Consider the following 23,823-nt stretch of genomic DNA (forward strand, 5'->3'; position numbering starts at 1 on the left):
CCAATTCTAAATTTCTCCAACCATTGTGCTTGTTAAATGGTTTCTTAACGATGTTGTTATGGAGTGATTCCTATAAGAGAATCAAATTGATATGCAGTATTATGAATCCCATTATTTAACATGGAAGATGGTGGCTTCATGATCCAGACAAATCTTGTCTTGACAGGGAAGATGCAAACCACTGCATATGTTTTAACGAAGCCATATCTAGGCTTGATATATCAGGCTGATGTTTGGTTAATTGGTGTTTAAACTTGTCAAACAAAAATGGTGCTTCTAACCAACACAATCAGTTATGATTGGTGAGGTTCGTGGTGGGCTGAAACCAGACATGATTTTCTATTTGAATGGATTTATCTATTCAAATAACAAACAGATGCCAAACAATATGCGAAGGTCTCCAAGTTTTCTCAAACGGTACAAACACAAGGATAAGGAAACAAATTGGTGAACCATTCGATCACTAGTTACAGACAGAGATGGTGTGGTCACTAGTTTGGTTCTTTTCAGACTATAACCATATCGGTTACAATGTTAGTGCCGTTTGGGATATAGAAAAGCTGGAGATTCTGGTTTCCAAAAAGATACGGTGATAACAATTTTCATCATGTGGTTAATTGCTGCATCTATTATGAGATTCGTTTAAAGGTCATGTTATGTGTATGTCTCCTTTATGAAAAGAAAGACGTTGGTTAAGGCCAAGTGAACACCAAAGTGGTGTACTAGATTCATACAAGTTCATGAAATGGATCTTTTTCCCATAAAGGAGATGTGTTATCGAAGTAGAAAAGTTTGGTCTTGAAATATGTCAAATGCCCTTTGATTTTTCTACGAAAGGGAACGTGATGGTTGTTTGATTCTAATTTGAAATGAACATGAATGTTTTATTTATAGGAGAACTATGAAAACACGTGCAGAAAACCACACAAGAAGGTAATGACGTGATTATTTGTACAAGCCTATGCAACTCTTTGCAAAAATGTGTTATTAGTGCTATAGAGAAACAGTTTTAGACTAGTAATTGGCACTAGACACTAGCGTTGCTAGTAATTAGTGTATGTTAGAATTGTAAAGGAAGTGAGACTACTAGACGTACTAGCAAAAGAAGACATTCAGTTTTATGATAAGTAATCTTGCGGTGCCCATGTTAGTCATGGATGTAACCAAAGGAAATTCCTTTGAGAGGAATTATACACTGTAAGTGTGGGGGTCTTTGGAAAAAGAAAAGTCTAGACGCTCAGTGTGAGAGGAATTATACATTGGAAGTGTGGGGGTCTTTGGGAAAAGAAAAGACTAGACACTAAAATGTGGGATATTTGGAAAAATGTATTATACCTAATGATGCTTATTAAGTAAGCATATGAATGGTCATGCATGTATTATGATGGCTTGTCAAATAAGGCAAAGAACAATGTCTAAATTAGGAAGAGTAATTTGCATTTAAAAGAGATAACAAGCAATATCTCTTATTATGGATAACTTGTTTAAGGTATGGCAAGGTTAAAGACCTTCTTACAAATACTTTAAATGTGGGGGGAGTTTACCTAAGCATAGGTAAATTACTTAGAAAGTCCCAACATATATATACTTTTGAACTTGAAATTGAGAAACAACTACTCTCATATGAAATATAATTTCATAAGATGGACTGTGCACACCATTAAAAATAGTCAACATAGTAGTGGATCCAATTATTAAAGGTTAGACTAGAGAGTAAGTTGATCATCGAAGGGAATGAGGCTCAAGCCAACATAACTAATGAATCAGCCAAGCAAAAACCTAACTTAGTTGATTGGAGATCCCATGGTCTAACTTCAATAGGCAAATTGGTTGGGCATGATTCAAAGAAGTTAACACACTATATACCTCATTCCTATAATGAAATAAGTGTGTTGTCTGTAGACGTTTTAGGTTGAATATTCATGCTTAATGACAGTGATATCTTATAAATAAGAGGAATAGAGCAGACTATTCTTAATTAGTGGTCACCTATGTGAGAGTAGAAGTGGGTCGCTTTTGTGAGTATGAGATGGCTAAATTCTCTAAAGCTCTCATGAATCCAGGATTTGTTCAAGATCAAAATGAACACAACCGTATAAACCGGAATATATTAGGATTAGTGATGTGTGTTACTTATTGTCTCTATTTACTGCTACGGTGAACAATTCAAGATTTCATATTCACTATGTCACCAAGTAAATCCAATAAGTATTCACTAAGGTAGGTTCAAGTCAAAAAGACACCTCTCCCGATGCATCTCTTGTCCACATGTACTCTCAAATTCTTCCTAATTTTTCATTCATGTGGGGGATTGTTGGAAATTATATATTATAATATTTAATTTTTGTATGAATGAAAAATAAGAGTCATGTGTCATAGTTGAATTCAAATTCATGAGTTGTATATATTCGTTGGAACTTTAGACAACAGTCATAATGTTTCAAAAAAAGTGGCTTGAGTTCTATATAAACACAAGCATCCCACCTATCTAAGAGGATTAAGAGAAGAGTTTTCTCCAATGTTTTAGTAAAAATCCGAGTCGTGTCTTGAGAGTATGAAATATATAAAGTTCGTCAGAGTCCGAAGATTGAAGTGCTTTAACTTCGGATTATAGATTGTTGAATCCTGAGAGACGGACACCTACCGAACTACAAGTACAAGAGTAGGGATGAAATTCTATCTTTAGGATATTGCATTTATGCAAGCCTCAATCTCTAAGTTTGTCAATTTTTCTAACTTTCTCTTTTATTATTTATATTAATCTTATAAATAATTGATGTTGTGAATTTCTTTATGATTATTATTATTATTATTATAATTTTTACGTTATTTTCATATTTTCTAATATTGCTTCAACAGTTTGTAGGCCCATTGATTTCATCATATCATTCTTTTTTGCGCTCCCCCAACGCCAATCTATTAGGTCCAAGGAGCTAATATTGTTTTAATGGCCATGAAAGGATCGTGCGTTAATAATAGTGTCGTTTAGTATGTTTTCAAAAGAGTTGAATAGTTGAATAGTTGAATAGTGTCGTTTAGTATATGTTTCTGTTTTGAGATGTGCTATCCACACACCTTATTTTACTTCTCACACACTCCTTGATAATTTTTGTTTTTGATCTTCTTCAATTCATCCAATCCAACGGTCGAAAATTAAAAAGGTGTGTAAGAAGTAAAATGTGATGTGTGGATCTTACATCTCTTCTGTTTTTTAACAACCATAAACTGCAAGTGACCTCATAGTCTTGGGGCGCTGACGTGATGAGAAACACTTTTAAATTTGTCCCATGCCTTAACAACCATGAACCGCGAGTGACCTCGTAGTATTGCTGTGCTGGCTTAATAGTCCTTTTCAAAAAACGATTGATGGTCAATATTCCTACACAGTCTTGGCCTGATAACTTAAATAGGTGGAACATAAATGCTAAAGAGACCCTTTTGGAATAAGATTTTATATGGATTATCTATATTATTTCATATTTTTTGTACAATATTTTATAATATTGATACAAGAATTATATCCAAAATATGAAATGGTGGAGAATTCATAAAAGGTCCAATTTTTTAGAGTCTCCTTAGCATTTTGTTTAGAAAATTTTCATTGTGACGGGAACATGAATGGTACACCACATGTTTTTATGTAAATGGTGAGAAATTTTATTTTTTAAGTTATTAATTTTTTAACACACGTATCCTACCATTTGTATAGTGACACATGGTGTATCACCTCATATGCCTGTCACATTGAAAAATTTCTCCACTTTGTCATAAGTGAAACCTCTTTATATGAGAAATGCTAAAATGAGATTTTATGATACCTCATATTTTTTACACAATATTTTATAAAGTTAACACGAAAATTACTATTAAATTGTGAAGTATCAAAAAGCGTACAAAGAGTTTCACATTTTTATGCATTGATTGTCTTGGCTGGTAGCTTATGAGCAACCTTTTTATTTTATTTTTTATTTTGTTCAGTTATCTTAAGAGTCAAAGCCAATCTTGGATTTCTAAATCCTAAAACCTCCTTTAGTATTTTCCACTTATTACCATAAACCATAATTTAATGCAATTTTTCTTTATTTGCAAGTATTAGATTTTAAATTCAAATATCGTGAATAGTAAGTTTGATATTTATCCAAAAATAAAAAATAAAACTCGTTTTTAGTATGTTGGAGTGTTTTGAATATGACGATTCTCTAAATTCAGTAATGTTGAAGCAATAATTTAATACAACTTTTAAATTTTGTAAAGTTTGAGTGTACAAGATAAATTAACTATGAATGAAACTTGTCCCTCTAATTGTATCAATTTTTACAAATTGGAAAGCGATGCTTTTCCTTCATTACTAATGCATATATCTAACTTGGACAAATTTAAAATTACATCCATTTCTTCATTAAACAGATAATGAATCTAATTAGTTATTTGATACAATTCAAATTCTATCCACCGAACGAGACATAAAATTAACACCCACTTTGGTACCTTGTTTTGCTCAATTGATGTTTTGCTCATTCATGCATCCACACAACAAAAGACACAATTAATGTATATCGAGAACAACATTTCGCTCATCCATGCATTCACACGCAAGCGGCGTTCGCTCATCCATGCATTCACACGCAAAATATAATGAAAACGTGATGAGTGAACTCGGTATGATACATGCAGATGGTCAAGAATTTGAATTTTCAAAACATTAAATTCTCAGTAATTTGATGGACCAAGAAACCAAACCCACAATTCTCATTAGTCTAGTCCTTTACGTGTCTCTCCAATTGTGGTGAAAAAACAAACACAAATAAAATAATTAGGAGCATTGCCTTTTTTTTTTTTAACAAACCATATTATTTATTCTAAAGGGGTATGAGAGTGAGCGAAATCTCACAATAAGCTAAAAATGATATGGTTCAAATTCATCTTTGTCGATAATCGAATATAAGACATATCACTTACAAGTAAAGAGAAATACTATTAAACCGTAGTAATAAGTGACTTTTAACAAAACGAGTGAACGTTTCAGTCTTATGAACCACGGTCCACAGTCTCCAAATTACATTTAGGGACAAAACAAATGTATGAATTATATAAAAAAATCAATTTTAGTCCCTTGACTCAATGTTCATGTCAGCATACATTAAGTACCTCGTATACTAATATATTTTGATGTTTAATTTCTCTTTTTCTTCTTAAATTTTTAATATAATATTCTGATACACTTTGTGCTTGGTAATCTAGTATCCTTATGCATGAAGATAATCAATTTGGTAGTTGTGGTCAAACTCTATTATGGATTTCTGGCCACATTCTCCATATGCCCTCTTATCTATTCCTTCTTCGAGCTCGGGTAATACCGGCTGCTCTCACTAAAGTACATATACATATGGGTATCGATATATCACACTCGCAGCTCTGTTACAACACGCCAATTCTAATCGAAATTGAAAGGGTTAGAATGAAATCATAAAAATATGTATACTTTATTTTATTATGGTATTTACTTGGGATTGTAGTTCAATTGGTCAGAGCACCGCCCTGTCAAGGCGGAAGCTGCGGGTTCGAGCCCCGTCAGTCCCGACGAATCCAAATCCAATAAAAAACTATATCAATTCATCTCTCTATTTTTTGTGAAAAGAAGTCCAAATAACATAATTTCATTCCCAACAGCGATCCCTCTTCTTTTTTTCGTTTTTGTTTCACATTTATCATCAATCAAAAATCTTTTTCCTCCACTTGCTTCTGCTGGAAAAATTTTACAATTTATATCAACAAAACATAAGAAGGTATTTCTATTCTTTTGTTGATCAGGCAACACCCAGATTTGAACTGGGGAAAAGGAATTGCAGCCCCCCATCTTACCGCTTATTTTATATATATATTGGCATATCAAACTCAATACAGACATATAGGTACTTTAACTTAATATAATACATTTTAGTACATCTATTTATTCATTAAACAGATTAATACCCACTTTAGTACCTTGTTATACCATTATAACTAATTGTGCTCAATTAATGTTTTGCTCATTCATGCATCCACACAACAAAACCCACAAGGTATATTGAAAACAACGTTTCGCTCATTCATGCATTCACAAGCAAACACACAAAATATAATGAAAACGTGATCAGTAAACTCTTCGTGTAATACATGCAGATGGTCGAGAATCATAATTTCCAAAACATTAAATTCTCATTAGTTTGATGGAACAAGAAATCAAACCCACAATTCTCATTAGTCTACTCCTCTACATAACCGTCTCTATCCAATTGTACCAAAAATACAAACATAAATACGAAATAATTCGGAGCATTGACTTATTTTTTTATTTTTATAACAAACGATATTATCTACACTAAATGAGTAAGAGAGTAGGCAAAGTCTCATAATGAGTTAGCAATGATGAGTTCAAATTTATCTTTGATAAAAATCATATCTAAAACTTCTCACTTCCAAATGAAACGAAATATCATTAAATAGTAGTAATAAGTAGCAAGAGCCCTGACTTTTACCAAAACGAGTGAACGTTTCAGTCTTAAGAACTATGGTCCACGGTCCTTAAATTACATCTAGGGACAAAACAAATATATAAATTATAAAAAAAAAATTCAATGTTAGTCCCTTAACTCATGTCAGCATACATTAATCACGTCATATACTTATAAATTTTGAGTTTAATTTATCTTTTTCTTCTTGAATTTTTAATATAATATTCTGAAGCATTTTGTGTTTTTTATTTAGGTACATTAATTTATTTAATATATTTTGGTATATCATATTTGGTACAAACATATATGTACATTTACTTAATATAATACTTTTCAGTACACACATTTAGATCAGAGTCGACGTTAAAGGAGAGCTACCAGTTCCATCGCATAGGGCCCCAAAATTTAAGGGCCTCCAAAATAGTTTTCTATCTTATCAGGTATCCTATGAAATAATATTATATTATTTATATAAATAAATATACTAATCAAAACCAAATAAAAGATATACAAATCCTAGTGGGGCCATAAGCCACAAGCTACATGTATGCCTATATAAGCCACCAAATAGTAAGAAATTTTATAAAAATTATAAAATAATGATATTCCTCACAATATTTCTCAATTCTCACTCCAAGAGTCATGGTCCACTTCTTTCTCACCCAGACACCCCCTTTCCTGCTTCTCTTGTATGGAAAAGGATCTTCATCCTTTTTTTGGGGATCCTAAGGATCTTGTGATCACAACCGTTTATCGTATATCGTGCGATCAGTTTTTGTTAGGTACTATTTATATTTAATTTTAAATTTTAAATTTTAAAATAATTTCTGACCGCATGATATACGATGTACGGTCCTGATTATGGGATCCCTAGGATCCCCAGGAAAAGGATCCAGCGAGGATCCTTTTCTCTCCTGTATCTCCCTTCCTCACTACTTTTTTTTTACACAAATCATTAAACACTAAATACAGAATTTCATGTCATTGAAGAAAATTTTCCAAATCACGAAGACAATTGAAGTGGTCAGAGTGGTGTAGACTTCGATTAAAGTAATGATATTTTTTCTTTTTGTACTTTTTAGGGAAAAACTCAAAAAAATTAAGGAAAACTAATAAAAATGGCTTGAAAACTTTGAGTTTTAACGATAAGGACAAAATAAAGGGTAAAGTGAATCGTACCATGATTGACTTTTTAGTGTAAAAATGTGGTTTTTCATTAAAGTAAACAATACCGGGAGCTTTTCGTTAAAATTCCCTAAAAATTAATCAATTAATCGTCATAGCAAGAGGGGAGCAGTAAACAAAAACCACTAGACGCACATGCATTGCGAACTATTAGGTTTTATTGTTTATACTTAGTATAATTTAATTGTGATATTGTTTGAGATACAAAAGATGACACCTACTAAAAAATATTCATGTGGCTACTTGAAACACCAAAGAAAAAAAAGTTGAATAGCTGACTCGTCTAAAAAACGAGTTATTGATAGGTTTTTTGTTAAAGAAAAAGAACCACGAAGTTCAAATTTTTTTTTTTAAAAAAAAGATTGTCTTAAGAAGGACCCCTTTTATAAAATCGCACATGACCCCTCAAATCTCAGAGACAGTCCTGAAATTTTAGGTACATTAATTCATTATAATGTATTTCGGCATATATTTCAGTATATACATTTGAGCATGTCAATTCATTTTAACATATTTCGGTACGCATTTACATACTTCTCTTATGTGTCACTATTTTTCTAATGTTTTCTCATTTAGGTGCGTTTATAAGAATATAATCGGAGGAAGTTAAACAAATTAATCAATTAAAATGTGTATTACTAAATTCAAATATTTAATGGGGAGACATTAAATAGAACACTTTAAATATTAAAATCATTTGTATTAAAGTACAAAGAACCATAAATCAATATTTAATCTAAGACAAAGTTTTAATTATCTATTTTACCATAATATGTAATTACCGTTAAATTATCTATTTTACCATACAAAGAACTATAAATCAAATTTCTATAATTTTCAAGGATTAAAGTTCAAAACCCTACAAATTATCTATTTTACCATAATCTGTAATTACCGTTAAATACAAAATGTATTTACAATAAAAAGTAAAAACTTCTCAATACACCCTGTTGTCATAAAAAATTGAGAGGACAACTAATTGGGCCAGGTCGTAATCAGCACATAATAAATACGGGATTTTAGAGGTTCACCCTAATCGGGCTACGTTTACCGTGGTTGAATTTGTATTCCACTATGTATTTGGGGTGCACAATTTATATTAGAAGAGCTATGATATCTAGGGAGGGAGAGGAAGGCTTTGAAGGCATTTACATAGAGAAACGGGAGAGAAGTGTGCCCAGGTTTCCTTCTAGCTGCCTTCCTCCTCTTAAAGGCCCTTGGTGGATAAGAATGTATGATTTAGGGCATGACTTAGAGCATCTTCACCAGTTGGACAGAAGGCCGAACAAGGGCAAGAAACATGTCTGCAATCTCAAAGATCGTCTCCAGCGATCCAAGAAGAAGAGGGCAAATGGTGGACCATGGGAAACTCAACCAAAAGCTCGAGCAGCTTATGCCCGGCCTTGCGCCAGCAAGCATGACCCGACGTCATGCTAGCGTCAGCGAGTATTCCCGAGTTGACGTGGCGAGTCAAGATGATTGCATGGCCATCCTTCGCTCGTGGGATACTTGGCCATCCTTCACTCGTCGGATAATGGTCCCCTCCAAGTCATCCTCAAGGCTCCAAGTCTTCCTTCGTTAGTGACGTGAACAAGTGTGATAAGTCTCCCTCGATTTATGTGCAAAGCATGTAGCATCAACCAATCCAATACCGTACATATAAGAGTAATGCTATGGAGATTAAATTTGTAAACTAAATAATATAAAAGTTGATGAATGAATTATTACTTAAACGTCGTTAAACATTCTCATTTCCTATTAGTGACATATCATTTAATTTATAAATTTAATCTCTCTAGCATTACTCTAGATATAATCTAACTCCGACAGGGTTAATTAATGTAGTCCCATAAGGCACCCAGCTCACTAGACGGCGACCACTACTCCCTTTCATGCCACCGCCATTGAATGCTAGTATCTCCACCAGGGGGCGACAACTTCACTGGGAGAAGATATTCATTAAATAGTGTGAACCCAAAAATAAAAACTTGGACTTTTATGAATTTTGATTTTGCATCTTCTAGTTTGATTTGCCTCAAAAGATTCTATTAATCTGAATGGAATTTTTCATGTGGTGGTTGTTGTCACTTTGTCTGCTCGACTTTTATATGTTTTTATTAACATGACTTTTCTTATGGAGATAATGTGAGCCTTTGGCCGATGCTATGGAGTGGCGTGATGGTCACTGTGAAGTAGTATAGGTGGCTGTCTGGTACAAGGAGGAAGGAAAGAGAGAGAGCGGAGGCTGCAGAACAATCCCAATTTGTTTTGCTATTAAATCACATTATTTTTTTGACATTTCTTTAACAAAAAGAAGTTTGTAAAAAATGAAATGTCCACAAGGCTTTTGAATTTAACATTTCTTTAACGAAATAAGGTAAAGTGAGATAAAAAAAGTTGAAAATGGAAGTTTTAAGAGGAAAAGTGAGACAAAACCAGATTCAGATGATAAATTAAGACTAGATAAAAGTTTCAGGGGCAATAATAAGCCTTAATTGGTATATATTAGTTCACCCTAGGTAAGGAGAGTTTGACATAAATATTGGGTGTAGAGATAAAAGTTGATTGTAATAAAAAAAAAATATGCATGGTTGTAAAGGGAAAGTTGGGTGTAGAGAGATAAATAATGGGTTCAAATAAAATTTTTCTTACCTCTATATGTATTACTCCCATAATGGTTAAACATTAGCACGCAAAAGTGGTCATCTTGCCCAAGTAGGACATCCTTTGGAGATAATTAGATATAGAAATAGAACCAAGTTTCTTGTCAATTATTAGGTTCAATTCTGAAGATTTTGTTTAATAACCAAGTTCTATTGACCTTTGATCCAAACCAACTTTCCTATTGGAAAAAAAATTTCCGTGAATTAAATACATTACTCGTTAGTTTGGGGAAAAAAAACATTAATTGTTATATAATTTTAAAAAAAAAATTTAATCACAAATGATCTTTAAAATTGATCAATCTTATCAAGATAATCACTAAAATTAAAATTGACCGGTTGGTAGTTTGGCTGAACCTGTTTGGGATACGCAAAAGGCTGGCTGCCTGCGTCTGCATTTGCTGGGCTCATGCTGCAACTGGAGGCGCTGTGGTCTGGACCTGTATTGCCTGGTTCTAAGCTCGCTAGGCTACCTCTGTGTGGGTTGAAGGCTGGCGCAGCTGCGTTCTTGCTTACTAGATTGGAGACATGGCTATTGCAGTGATAGGGAGCGATGGCAACCTTCGTCACTTCGTGGTCCGCCACATGGATGAAAAGAAAGCATGTAGAAAGTGTCATTCGTTGTGGTTTCAAAATTTTCTACCATTGTATAATTTCTCCTGAGATTGATTGAAGAACTTTAAAAAATCATGTCATTAGTAATCTTGACGTGATGACATGTTGAGTGTATATTATACACCTGTAAGTTGGATACCATGTTCGTAGTATGGACAAGTTGAATAACATAATCATACAAGTGTAAGTTGGATGTCATGTTTGTAATATGCACAAGTTGAATATATGTCATACACGTGTAAGTTGGACAGTCTTGTAGTATTCATTTGTACTTATATGCGAGAGGCCTTAAGTTTGGATTTCGTGGGTGATGAGTTTAATATCAATACACACACGTGTGTGTATGTAATTGAGTAATGGTTTCTACTCATGTGCCCCGCGTTCGAAACTATTATTGTAGTATTTTCGAACCCTCATCCTCCCACCCCCTAGCATTATTCTTTTATTATTCCTTTTTAGATGAAACGATAGAGATTTTCTAAAAATGTTAAAAGTCATACAACCAATCTTGTAAAAGAGCATCCTAGGTGATATCTGGAGGCTCTTCGAACCAACATGAATCAACATTAGAAAAATAGTTGTTATTAACACCAAATGAAATAAATCTTCAAATTTTTCATTCGTTCAATTCATGAAATAAGTAAAATAACGTTAAAAGTAGTGGTATTTTAATTTCGATGTGAAGCTCCCACTTATACTACACCCCTCTAGTCATTAAACAAAGTTAGACTAGGGTCAAGCTCAACAGGGTTTTCTTTCCACGATGATTCTACCAAGCTCATTCTCTTGGATATGATTTCACTGGATAGTAGACAAGGACAGTAGAAATCTTGTTAATATTAATCCATTCATGTGTGTCACTTATTAGATGACGAGTCATTTGACTACCAAAAAAAAATCATACTTACTCCAGTTGTTTACCCGTACTTAGTTGAATTTCTTCATTTTAACATCCAAACACTGACAGAAATCATATTGCACTAGCATTCACACAGACTATCGCTATGCTTTAACCAAACAGTCGAATTCTCCTTATCAAATAAAGAAAAGACATGGAAATTAATTTCCCATAAATTTCGTCGCATACCGAACGGAGCCGAAAAATACCTTTTAACAACCAAAAAAACTAATTGTGGACCAATTGGCTTGGCTAACCTTCCAACAACCTAAAAAGCTAATTGGTTAATTGAGATCACAACTTGAACCACACGACTACACGAGGGCCCCGGTCCCGTCCTCTTCTTCCCACGATTATTTCCCGAGAGGTGAAAAAAAATTTGTACACGTTACGTACATTTTAAGGCTCTTTAAATACCGGGCATCCTTAACCATTTCCCCCAACAAAATCTCTCTCTCTCTCTCTCTCTCTCTCTCTCACACACACACACACACAGAAAGAGAAATTGCCCATATCCGTATGGCTTCTACTTTTAATCTTAATGTCCACCACAATGCTACTGAGCATGAATATGGTTCAGCTGTACTGGAGATTGAAACACAAGTACTGCCAAGGGCTGGCGGAGGAGGAGGAGGTGGCGGCGTCCAAAACAACAACCATGCAAATTTGGAGGAGGGTGTGTTGCTGACATGGGAGGACTTGTGGGTGACAGTAGTTTCCAAGAAGAACAGTATTGGTAGCAGCAGCAGATCAATCCTGCAAGGTCTAACTGGTTATGCCAAGCCTGGGGAGCTCTTGGCTATAATGGGTCCTTCTGGCTGTGGCAAGTCCACTCTCCTTGATGCTTTAGGAGGTAATAATCGATACCCTACTTAATAATTCATTCCAATTTCCATTCTACGAGATATAATTTCAGCATGGTTAACGATTGCATGCAGCTACAGAGATAAGCATCCGGATGCTATTTTTTGGTTGTCTAGTCAAACAATATTTATATGAATTTGTGAAATAATTTTAAAATCTCGCGTTGGAAAATTGACATAATAAATACAATATATAACGGTTCTACATTTAAATATCAAGATTTTAGAATTGTGCAAACAATCCACTACCAAATGCATCAATATTGTCCTAATTTAACAACCTGCAAAGTCTAGTAAGTGTTGGGCTTTATTATAACATGCATCGGTATTAGTAGGAATGGCACCATCAGTATTAGTAGGAATGGCACCACGTAATTATAATTAAGATAAGACTTTTTTTGCCAAACTACCAGGCCAGCATGGGATTTTCAACATGCCCCTCACGTGAGACCATACTTTTATTGGGTTACAAGAAAAGAGAATTCCACACCAAATAAGAAGACAAGCACGTGAATACTACACGCTTGGATTAGACCCATTAATTGGGGTCATGTCAAGTAATTAAAAACCCAGTATTATAGCTCAAATAAAATTCGATCTCATACTATGTCAAAATTTCAAATATTGTCCCAAGTTAACCACATACACAACCTAATATGTATTGGTTTTTAATCACAAAAAACCTTAATGTAATTAGAAATGAAACCATGTAATTATCTGTTGAAAATTGTTTTATCAAACTCCAAAGTAGGATTTACAACACGAATTGCATTGAGGTCTTTACTACTGATAAAACTGCTCACAGGTCGTCCTATGCAAATAGTACATACGACGCAAATTTTTCATTCATATGTTTTTATATAGTTCAATGATTAAACGGTCTCATATTTTAGTGATTACAAGATGATCTTTACAAAGTGCTTTATAGGATGAACAATTTTCCATATTATAAACATGAAGTTTTGTAAAGTCGGTCATGTAGTGACTTAAGGAGGAACCCCTCCTCATCTACAGTGGCGGAGCCAGGATTTCATGTGAGGAAGAACCTTTCACAAATTCAAAGAAATATGATGAATAACAGTTACAAAACTATTAATCAAAACACCATAATAACACGTGCATCTATAATATTTTATATTTTCAATAATCATAATTGTCTCTCAAGAATTTTCATATTTTGAAACCGTTGTATGATAACATCGTTATCTATACTATTAAATTTAATAAGAATAATTAATCAAAAGGTCCAAACTCTTAACACTTAACTAAGATGTTAGATAGACGAGAAACAATAAAAAAAATTATAGAAAGTAAGATAGATTTTACAAATAGTATTGTTTTTGTCGAATTAATTTGAATTTTATATGAAAATAGATATGAAATTTCAAGAAATGGGAAGAATAATTGCTTTTCAGTCTTGGACTCTTGCTCCTGGGTTGACTGTGAAAGAAAGACCAAAGAAGTTTTTTGTTTTAATTAAAAATGAACGGGTTTAATGTTAAGAGATTTTTTTTTTTTAAATCAAAATGTTAAAGGTTATTGATTTTATGTCCAATAAATAAATATTAAATTAGTGTTGGGATGGAATCAAATATGGGAGTTGGAATTTTAAATAGGAGATAATTTATAATGTGTTTTGTATTATTGACTAATAGGAGAAGGGTTGTAAAGAAGAATAATGAAAGATGTTTATAGGGGAAGGCTTGCAAAAAAAATTTCTCTTCTTCCCTCCACCCCTGCTCATCCATTGAGGAGCCAAGTTAATTCGTAATTAATTAATTGGACTGTTGAGTTATTAACAAACACCATGTGCATAGGCACTCTAACTTACAACTCATGTTTATACACTGCAGGGAGATTGAGTTCAAACACAAGGCAAACAGGGAAGATCCTAATTAATGGGCATAAACAAGCACTAGCTTATGGAACTTCGGTGGGTGTGGCTTCAATTATACGTATCATTCAATGCTTCGAGTCTTTTAGATGTTAGATTTGATTTTTCATTATTTTAGATCATTTATTTTCAATCTCAATCATTCATTCTTGTATTATTCAATGTTATGCAGTATTTTGAAGAAATCTCCCTTAATTTTTCACTCTTTTTATCGTATTTTTTTTAATAAATTACATCTACTTATATACGGATACAGGCATATGTCACACAAGATGACACTTTAATGACGACGTTAACCGTTAAAGAAGCCGTATATTACTCTGCTCAGCTGCAACTGCCAGACTTCATGACCAAGTCAGAGAAGAAAGAGAGAGCAGAAGTTACAATTAGAGAGATGGGTTTGCAGGACGCCATGAACACAAGGATTGGAGGTTGGGGAGCTAAAGGCCTCAGTGGTGGCCAAAAGAGGAGAGTAAGCATTTGTATTGAGCTTCTCACACGCCCTAAGCTTCTCTTCCTTGACGAACCGACAAGCGGCCTTGACAGTGCAGCTTCTTATTATGTCATGAGCAGAATTGCAAATCTTGATAAAGGTGATGGGACTCCAAGGACTATTGTTACATCCATCCATCAGCCTAGCTCTGAAGTCTTTCAACTTTTTGATAGTCTTTGTCTTCTGTCTTCTGGAAGAACTGTCTATTTTGGTCCTGCTTCTGCAGCAAATCATGTAAGGCTAGCTCCATGCATATGAGATGGCTTTCTTTCTAATTAAGTTCAGAAAATCAGAGTTATTTAAATATATTGTTAACTATGTACTGATGTTCTTATTTGGTTGCAGTTTTTCACTTTAACCGGTTTCCCATGCCCAACTCTCCAAAATCCATCGGATCACTTCCTTAAGACCATAAACAAAGATTTTGAGCAGGTAAGAAAATCTCTTAGGGAACAAGAAGTCACATAACATGCTGATAAACCTTTAGAAATCTAATAGAACTTTGTAACACGTTGCAGGACATTGAGCAAGGCGTAACCACACCAACAGAAGTAGCAATTGATACTCTAATAACGTCCTATAAAGAATCTGAAACCTTTCAGCAAGTTCAAAGACAAGTAGCTGAACTGTGTAAACAGGTAAACTAGTAATCAGATTCATAGAAGTAATTATGTATGAACCTTTTTGAATAAAATTTCAAATTTAAGTAGTGACCCCAGGATTAGTGGGGGACAACATCGACTAACATTAATTCACATGAAATTTAGGACTCTGGTGAAAAATTGGAGAAGAGAAGCCGTGCTGGCTTTCTTACACAATCTCTCATACTTACAAGAAGATCCTTCGTGAACATGCATAGAGATCGAGGCTATTATTGGTTGCGCCTGGCTATCTACATCTCCATGACCCTAGGCCTCGGTACTATCTATCATGACCTTGGACATGGTTATAGATCTATTCAGGTAAGTGAGAGAGAGATCTATATATGTACTATGTATACAAGGAAATTGTCCCCTTAGTAGGCAGTTAATTAGTACATAACATTCGTATGTTGCAGGCAAGAGTCTTGCTGCTCACGTACATATCTAGTTTTCTAACTTTCATGGCCATTGGTGGATTCCCTTCCTTTGTGGAAGATATGAAGGTAAATAAATTTAGTTTAGAATACTTCATTAGCGATCAATGTTAAAATTAGTGTTCCTAAACTCTACTTTTTGTTGTAAATGCAGGTATTTGAACGAGAAAGACTGAACGGGCACTATGGTGTCTGTGCATTTGCTTTTGGCAATACATTTTCTTCTGTGCCTTTCTTGATAATGATTTCAGTGATTCCCGGGGCAATAACTTATTACCTTGCTGGACTTCATACCGGATTGGAACACTTTGTCTACTTTTCTTGTGTGTTGCTTGCTTGCATGATGTTGGTTGAGAGTCTTATGATGATAGTTGCTAGTATTGTGCCCAATTACCTCATGGGAATAATAGCTGGTGCTGGAATTCAAGGTCTTTTGATGTTATGTGGTGGATTCTTCCAATTACCAAGTGATCTTCCCACGCCGGTGTGGAAGTATCCAATGTACTACATTGCCTTCCACAAGTATGCATACCAGGGATTGTTCAAAAATGAATTCCAAGGAACAATGTTTCCAGCAAGTGAAGCCGGAGGACCACTCATCAGCGGCGAACAAATTTTGAGAGAGAGATGGCAAGTGGAAATGAGATATTCTAAGTGGGTGAATGTTGCTGTGTTGTTCGGGATGGTAGTTCTATATCGAGTTATGTTCTTGGTTATCATCAAGACTACAGAGAAGGTTAAGACTAGTACTACGGCCCTTCTGTCAATGACTACCAAGCGAAACCTGCAAGTATTGGTTAATCCCTCATCTACGCCCGTGCATGGAGAGAACCACTAGGATAATATCAATATTATGTATTGTTTTTACGACAGACAAATTCCAAGGTATGACGCAATACAAATAAAGCCGTGCGAGTAGATAGATATATATATACACGTACTTCGAACAATATCTTGCGTGTAATAATATTATAATTACCATATTAGGCAGAACTTACCCCAATGCTTCTCCTTATGTGATAGAAAGTATTTTTCAAGTTTTAAGACTGATTTGAAATCATATGGAGAGTTATATTTGTTTGTTTTACCTTTAATTGGATTTAAAAAGAAATTAAGAACCCACTAGCGATTCGTTTAGTGATGTAATTTCAAATCTCCAACTCCTTAAGTAAATGTTTCATGAGTTGTATAAAAGAAAAAAATGATCGGACAAATTTATAATAGAAAATTAGGTTATGACTCTTTAGGCTATCTCCAAGCGAAATGACTAAACATAGCCTCGTCCAGAATTATAGCCCTGCAAAAAAAATTATCTTAAATGAACTATGTCAGGTCATACTCATATATCATCTACAATCGAAGAGGCTAAACATATCCTATAATAATTTGTTAGTTCTAAGTTTAAATTTATTGGTTAATTTAATTAAACTATCTTTGGATGTTTTCAAATCTAATTGTTGGATTTGAATCAATTATTATAACTGAGGAGCTGGTCCCCAAGAAACAGGCTAAGAGGGGGCTACATTTAGCCAGCCTAATGCCCCTTTGGCCAAATAATATTCTAGTAAGCTCCATAGAATTATACCCTAACCATCAGTTGAAGATGAGTTTTTGGACAAATCAAGCCATTTTTTGACTTTTGGACATTTAGCCTCTCCATTAGATACGACCTTAACCCTGAGCTACAGTACAAAATTATCTTTGCTATTGTTTTATATAACGATAGATTTACACTAAGTATGAAAAAAATATATTGATATCAAACTTATCATTTTCGAGATTTAAGCCTAGAAATTCTTTCTTTTAAGGAAAGAAAAATATTATTAGACTATAAGGGGGCGTTTGTTTGCCCTCACTAAACTTTGTTGGACCGGACTGGCTTAACTGGAATTGCTAAGCCGTGTTTGGTGTGAAGGACTAGCATTAATGAGTCTAAGTCGGATTTGCCCCAACTAAGTCCTTCGCTAGGTAGTCTTAGTGAGTCCCCCCAAAATGTATGGGATTGTTAGTCCCGTCTCCAAATCTACTTCCTTTTTACACTGCATCGTTTGTACATTACTTCGTCTCTGTTTACCCACCCCCAAATCAGCTTCTCCCACTGCCAAAATCTCAAAATCGAAACACCAAAATTAAAAAAATAAAAAAAAAATGCAAAACAATAACAACAATGGGAGAAGCTGATCAGCAAGCATTCTTCACGCATTCTTCATTTTTCCCATAAAATTCTGAGATGGCTATCTTGCTCTGGAATTGTAGACGGAGAAGCCAACGCATGTATCAGAGGGAGCAAAGAGATTCAAAAAATTTTGGGAGAAAAAAGGTGAGGAAGGTGAAGATACCTAACGGCGGGAAGAGGGTGAAACGGATAAACTTGTCTTGAAAGATCTACCATGACCTTGTTTTGAAAGATTGTGTTTTGCAAGAAATACAAGGAGAAAATGAGAGAATGGATGGAGTAGGAGAGAATGGATGGGTGGAGGTTCCAGAGAGAGGTAGAGTGGGAAAAAAGAAAGAAAATGGTTAAATTAATATTATTAGATAAAATAATTAAATGTTATTGGATAAGTGTTAAATGACATAATATTATAGTTTGTTTATATTCAATTTTTTAGTCCGATATTATACCAAACGCTTCACTAAATTAGTCCAGTTTAGTCTAGTCTAAGACAATCCAACTTAATCCTAAAGCTAGTCCAGTCTAAAATAATTGCGTGAAACAAACTCAACTATGTGACCATAACTTCTATGTGAACAAAGTACAAAAATAAGGTGGAAAGTTTTAAATAAAATGATGTGGATAACTTGATAAATTTCTGTGCACATAGAAGCGGGCCAAGCCCAAATGAAAAATAGATAAAGGCCGGTTATTTTGGCAGACAAAAATCCCTAGTGTTGGTTTGACTGGAAGTTTTCCTTTGGCATTCTGCAACTGTGGCAAAATCTAAGTATCCAGCGACCAATTGATCATTTGATGATGCTGGGGTTACGCGGTTCAATCGCAACCGTTTCTGATGCGAGTCGTCGACTCCTTCAATCTGTATCGGTAAGTTCGAATACCTTAAAAAACTTAATTTTATCAGACGAATCGTTTCTTTTATTGAATTCAAACAAACTGTGTTTAGGGTTTAGGGTTTATGACTGTGGATCATGTTCGTACTAAAGATGGTGCTTTAGAATTTTTCTGGGGTTTCATGAATTGTTGGTTGCCTCTTCTGGTTTTTATTTTTTGGGTCTGAAATTGTCCCTTATTTGGTAGCTGTAAAATTATCTAAGTGAAGAAAAAACAACTCATGCCTCGTGGGGTTGGTTTTTTTACTAAGATTTGTCATGCATTGGAGAATTTTTGTTGATTGAATGGTTTTTTCCAATGCGGGGTGAGATCAGCCGACCAATTGGTCCGTCAATCGGCTACTCACATCTCGCAGCTATCCTGCAAAATTTGTCCCCGAACTGTGATTTTATATTGCGGGCCAGCCTTGGCACAACGGAAAGGTTGCTCTTTTGTGACTGAAAGGTCACAGGTTTGAGTTGTGAAAACAGCCTCTTTGCCCCACCCTGACCCTCGCAAAGTGGGGACCCTTGTTAGCCTAGGGTCACCCCTTTATCTGAGATTTTGTATTGACCAAGGGGTTTTCTCCAATGCGGTAACGGCCACTCAAATCCCACAACTAGCATGCAAGATTTTTCCCACATTGTAAATTTCTGCATCGACTGAAATGATTGACTAGTGAATTATGAAATGGCAAATTTCTGCATCGATTAAATGATTAACTAATTCACAGTTTTGAATTAGTTGCTTTTTCATTAGAAATTGTAACAACACCCTAAGATCCAAAAATCGTGATGAGATATTCTTACCACCCCCAATATGCTAAGCATTTCAAATTTGAAAGGTTACAGATTCATATGTTGGTTTAATGATCATATTTGAGCCTCCTGTGTCACTTGCAGTTTCATGGGGTCCATGTGCAATGCCTGAATATAAAAGCAGGAATGGAGATTCCAGACAATAAGCCCCTTAAGTATGCGCTTCAGTACATACGTGGGATCGGCAGAGCCAGGGCTGGCTTGATCATATCTGAGCTAAACATGACCAACAAACGTGCCAAGGACTTGACCCGAAGAGAAGTTGTTGCCATTGGCGATGAAATCTCCAAGTACTTAGTTGGAAGGGAATTGGTATACATAGCTCTCTTTGTTTCTCGCCCTCCTCTCCCTCTATTTTAGTGCTACTTGCATCACTAACAGGTTTGGGTTTTTCGGGGGTTTTTCAGGCGACTATTGTCGAGAGAGACATCAAGAGAATGAAGGACATTCAGTGCTACAAGGGGATCAGGCACATCGATAGGTTGCCTTGCCGAGGGCAGCGCACCAGCACCAATGCCAGGACTAGGAAAGCTAATCCACGGATTGCAGTTGCATCATCAAACAAGGTGAAGAATAAGTAGTCAGTATAAAAGAAGTCGTCAGTTTGGAAACAGAAAGACAGCTTCTTTTCACAACTTTTGAGTTTTGAAGCCATGGTTGTTAGATGTCTTACTACTTATCCTCAAAGTTTCACTCACCCATCTCTCTTAACCTTGCCAACTTTTATGTTAAACCAACTCTTGGATATTATAATTTCAAGAATTTTCTGAGAAGTTTCTTTTGGTTTCTATTCGATCAAAAGGTAACCATCAGTTTCCAAGCTTGGCGGTAAATCAAAGTGAACACCAAAGCTTGCGCTTTCAAATATCGAGTGAACTTCTCTTAGATTTAATTGACGAGGGGGTCTGCCACCAAGAAGTGAAATCAAATTCAAGAAGTCTTGTTATTACAAATTTCTCGTGTCGTCCCTACAACTTTGTGATTGAGAAGTTTCCTTTCAGTTTTATGAAAGAATCAGCATTTCATGCCTACTTCTGTAGACAATACTTTTACATTTCCGTACACACAAATGCTGCTAAGCGACTGCTCTGCTGCCTAATCCAGTTTTCGTAGGGAACTAGATTTTCCGAAAGTTCGGTCTTATACCTTTGAATTTCATTCTGGCAGTTCAAGAACTTATAGGGGCACAAACAGCTGCCACAGACAATTTTTTGAGTTTGCTTGGACGAGGGTACACGCCGAAGTTGGTGTTTGATATGGTCACTGAACATTTCTGCTTACATAGGCACTCTTGTAAAGATAAAACATCAGAAAAATCTCGATTAGGTTGAACCTGGAAACCTCTGTGAGTTAATTGGGGAAAAGTTTAACCCTTTACTGCAGTAAATTAGGAGCAATCTGAGAAGTACCTTCGGCAGGACAGCATTTGAGTTTGGAGCATGACAGGTGCCCTGCTGAAATTTCCCACCTTCCGGATGGAGTTCCAAAGCTAGAAAATTTAGTTGTAGAAATGTTCAGCTGTACATGTAGGCTAATTTCAGGCTTCTGCTGCGCTTCCGTTTGGCCTTGGCTCTCAGTGATTCAACTCCACCCCGACAGAAAGCCACAGAAAGCCAACGCTTTCAGTTCTTTTCATTTTTTGTAAGCGGATAGGTCAAATCCAGGCATGCTTGGTTAACAGAAATGGAAAAAGAAAAGAATCGTAAAACTAAAATAATAAGAGAAGTAACGAAAGAGAACAAGATTAACTAGTTTCTCTTGTCGATCCGATTCTTGAATTTAGATGATGAGTGAAATAATTATCTTACCCATATTTTAGTAAACGCCGAAAACACAAGAATCAAAATGATTTCAATTCTTTTTCATTGTGGGATCAAGAATTTTACTGGCCGAATGATGAACCGGAATACAACTGCTTCATGAGTCCGACATTCACTTAACGGCTCCGAATCAGACTAAGATGCCTAGTCCTTTATACAAAGTTGACTGTCGAAGAGGCTTTGGCCGGCACCACACCAGGACCTCATATTAATCACGATTGTTTGCTCCTTGTGTACATGATCGTTCTCGCGTACTCTTCTTATCCACTTCCAACAGTTTTCAAGGGGAACATCTACTGCCCCAGCCTCAGCCGCACCGAGTATTCAGACGTTTCCACGTGAAACCTTTTTATCTCAACTTAATCAGAACCGTTCATATTTGATCCAACGGTGTCGAAACGCTGCGCATATATTGTGTTGCGCACTTGAGATTTGGCCAGAACAGGATAACTCGACCCCATCGTCTTCATCCACACACAAACACAAAGCTCATCACTCCCACAACTCAGACACAGCCATGGCGCAAACACTGGCAATGCCTCTGGCACCCTCCCTCTCTGTAATCTGCAATGGAAGAAACTCTAATCCCCTCTCCAACAGCCTCTCCTTCCCAATCAGACCCCCCAATCAGGTAAATTTCACGTTTTAAATTCTGGGTCGACCTCAGAATTTCATGGGTCGACCTCAAAATTTCATGGGTCTCGTTGATTTTGCGCAGGTTGGTGGCTTGAGCATCAAATGCGTGCGTGTTGGCGGAGTTGAAATCCCCAACAACAAAAGGGTCGAGTACTCTCTTCAGTACGTTCATGGAATTGGGCGTACTAGGGCACGAACAATCCTAATCGACCTCAACATGGAGAACAAAATCACCAAAGATTTGTCGGAAGAAGAGCTCACCATTATCCGAGATGAAGTCTCCAAGTACATGATTGAAGGAGATTTGGTAAACCCTCAAACTTTATTTGTTGCAAATACAATCATTTTGCTCACTGGCATAACTTTTATTGTCGTTAGATGAGTTTAAATTTTGACATTTATGTAGCAAATGCATTAGATCACCTTCGTTTAACCGCAATCAATTGCGGTGGGTGGAGCAAAATGCACCCTTAATTTGTTAGGGTTTCCTTTTTCATATAATGGGATGTCATTCTGGCGGTATCTCAAGTCAATCATGCGCGTCCTGGGTTATAACTTTCGCACATGGGATTGCCTGATTGGCTTGGGATGTGGCCACAGTTTCCATTGGATGAAAGTTCTATTGGGATTTTTTGTATGTTGCAGAGGAGGTTCAATGCCTTGAATATAAGGAGACTCAAGGAGATTCAGTGCTACAGAGGCATACGCCACAGCCAGGGATTGCCTTGCAGAGGACAGCGCACCAAGAACAACACTAGGACCCTGAAGGGTAAGAGGGTCACTGTTGCTGGAAAGAAAAAGGCCCGTTAAGTAATCGAATGGGTTTTCGACTCTTTTTATAATTGGTAATGAACTCCTTTGTCTGGTTTTGTGTTTTAGCATTAACTGCAATTGTTCTGATCGCTTTTGCTTCGTTGAGCTGTGCCCTCACCTTTGGAAATGTAGTTGGGATCATCAATGTGTATTGAGCATTTTATCATGATTTGTATATGTCGGTGTTCTTGTTTGATCAGAATTTTTTTCATAGGATTGTCAAATGTTGAGAAGGAAATGTTGTCTAATCACTTGGTCACACTGCAGTAGATTCTTGACTACTTGGAATGCTATGAAATTTAATCAGAAGCGATGAACTTGCTGAAATTGTTTACAAAATCTAGAAGGCTTAGTTTCTCAAATCATCAAAATCCTTGTCATTCAGTTTGATCGTCTTTTTCATTTGTCTTTTCACCAGCATGCTTCACTGTTTCTTCCTGCTTGTGCTCGAATTTGTACTCCATGCTTTGTCATGTATGATGGGTTTGAAGTGTTCAGCACGTATTT

General features: G+C 35.6%; 2 protein-coding genes, 1 long non-coding RNA gene and 1 other non-coding gene across 6 annotated transcripts; 3 read left to right on the plus strand and 1 right to left on the minus strand.

Moving 5' to 3' along the window:
• Nucleotides 1-5,506: 5,506 nt before the first annotated feature.
• Nucleotides 5,507-5,580, plus strand: TRNAD-GUC. The gene has a single exon. It is a non-coding gene; the product is annotated as a tRNA-Asp (tRNA).
• A 6,732-nt stretch (nt 5,581-12,312) lies between these two features.
• On the plus strand, nt 12,313-17,240 carry LOC103930284 (ABC transporter G family member 1). Its single transcript, XM_009339595.3, has 8 exons — nt 12,313-12,708; nt 14,572-14,651; nt 14,869-15,339; nt 15,451-15,537; nt 15,624-15,743; nt 15,873-16,067; nt 16,163-16,249; nt 16,335-17,240. The coding sequence occupies exons 1-8, from the start codon at nt 12,375-12,377 to the stop codon at nt 17,016-17,018; spliced, it is 2,058 nt and encodes a 685-aa protein (XP_009337870.2). The 5' UTR covers nt 12,313-12,374; the 3' UTR covers nt 17,019-17,240.
• A 1,822-nt stretch (nt 17,241-19,062) lies between these two features.
• Nucleotides 19,063-23,491, plus strand: LOC103930282 (30S ribosomal protein S13, chloroplastic). 2 transcript variants are annotated; one of them, XM_048581021.1, is made up of 6 exons: nt 19,063-19,223; nt 20,132-20,359; nt 20,455-20,613; nt 20,861-20,875; nt 22,586-22,810; nt 23,149-23,491. In XM_048581021.1, the coding sequence occupies exons 1-6, from the start codon at nt 19,152-19,154 to the stop codon at nt 23,311-23,313; spliced, it is 864 nt and encodes a 287-aa protein (XP_048436978.1). In that variant the 5' UTR covers nt 19,063-19,151; the 3' UTR covers nt 23,314-23,491. The 2 variants fall into 2 exon arrangements, with proteins under 2 accessions (XP_048436978.1, XP_009337868.2); XM_009339593.3 differs by lacking the exons at nt 19,063-19,223; nt 20,132-20,359; nt 20,455-20,613; nt 20,861-20,875 and adding an exon at nt 22,303-22,498.
• On the minus strand, nt 20,629-22,158 carry LOC125475758. 2 transcript variants are annotated; one of them, XR_007257168.1, is made up of 3 exons: nt 21,856-22,158; nt 21,457-21,716; nt 20,629-21,337 (listed from the first exon to the last, which is right to left on the minus strand). It is a non-coding gene; the product is annotated as an uncharacterized LOC125475758 (long non-coding RNA). The 2 variants fall into 2 exon arrangements; XR_007257167.1 differs by having other exon boundaries at nt 20,629-21,716.
• Nucleotides 23,492-23,823: the final 332 nt, after the last annotated feature.

Source organism: the organism of the source record quoted next, unplaced genomic scaffold, assembly GCF_019419815.1.
Source record: "Pyrus x bretschneideri cultivar Hongxiangsu unplaced genomic scaffold, Pyrus_bretschneideri_v1 Contig16, whole genome shotgun sequence".
NCBI classification, from domain to species: Eukaryota; Viridiplantae; Streptophyta; class Magnoliopsida; order Rosales; family Rosaceae; genus Pyrus; species Pyrus x bretschneideri.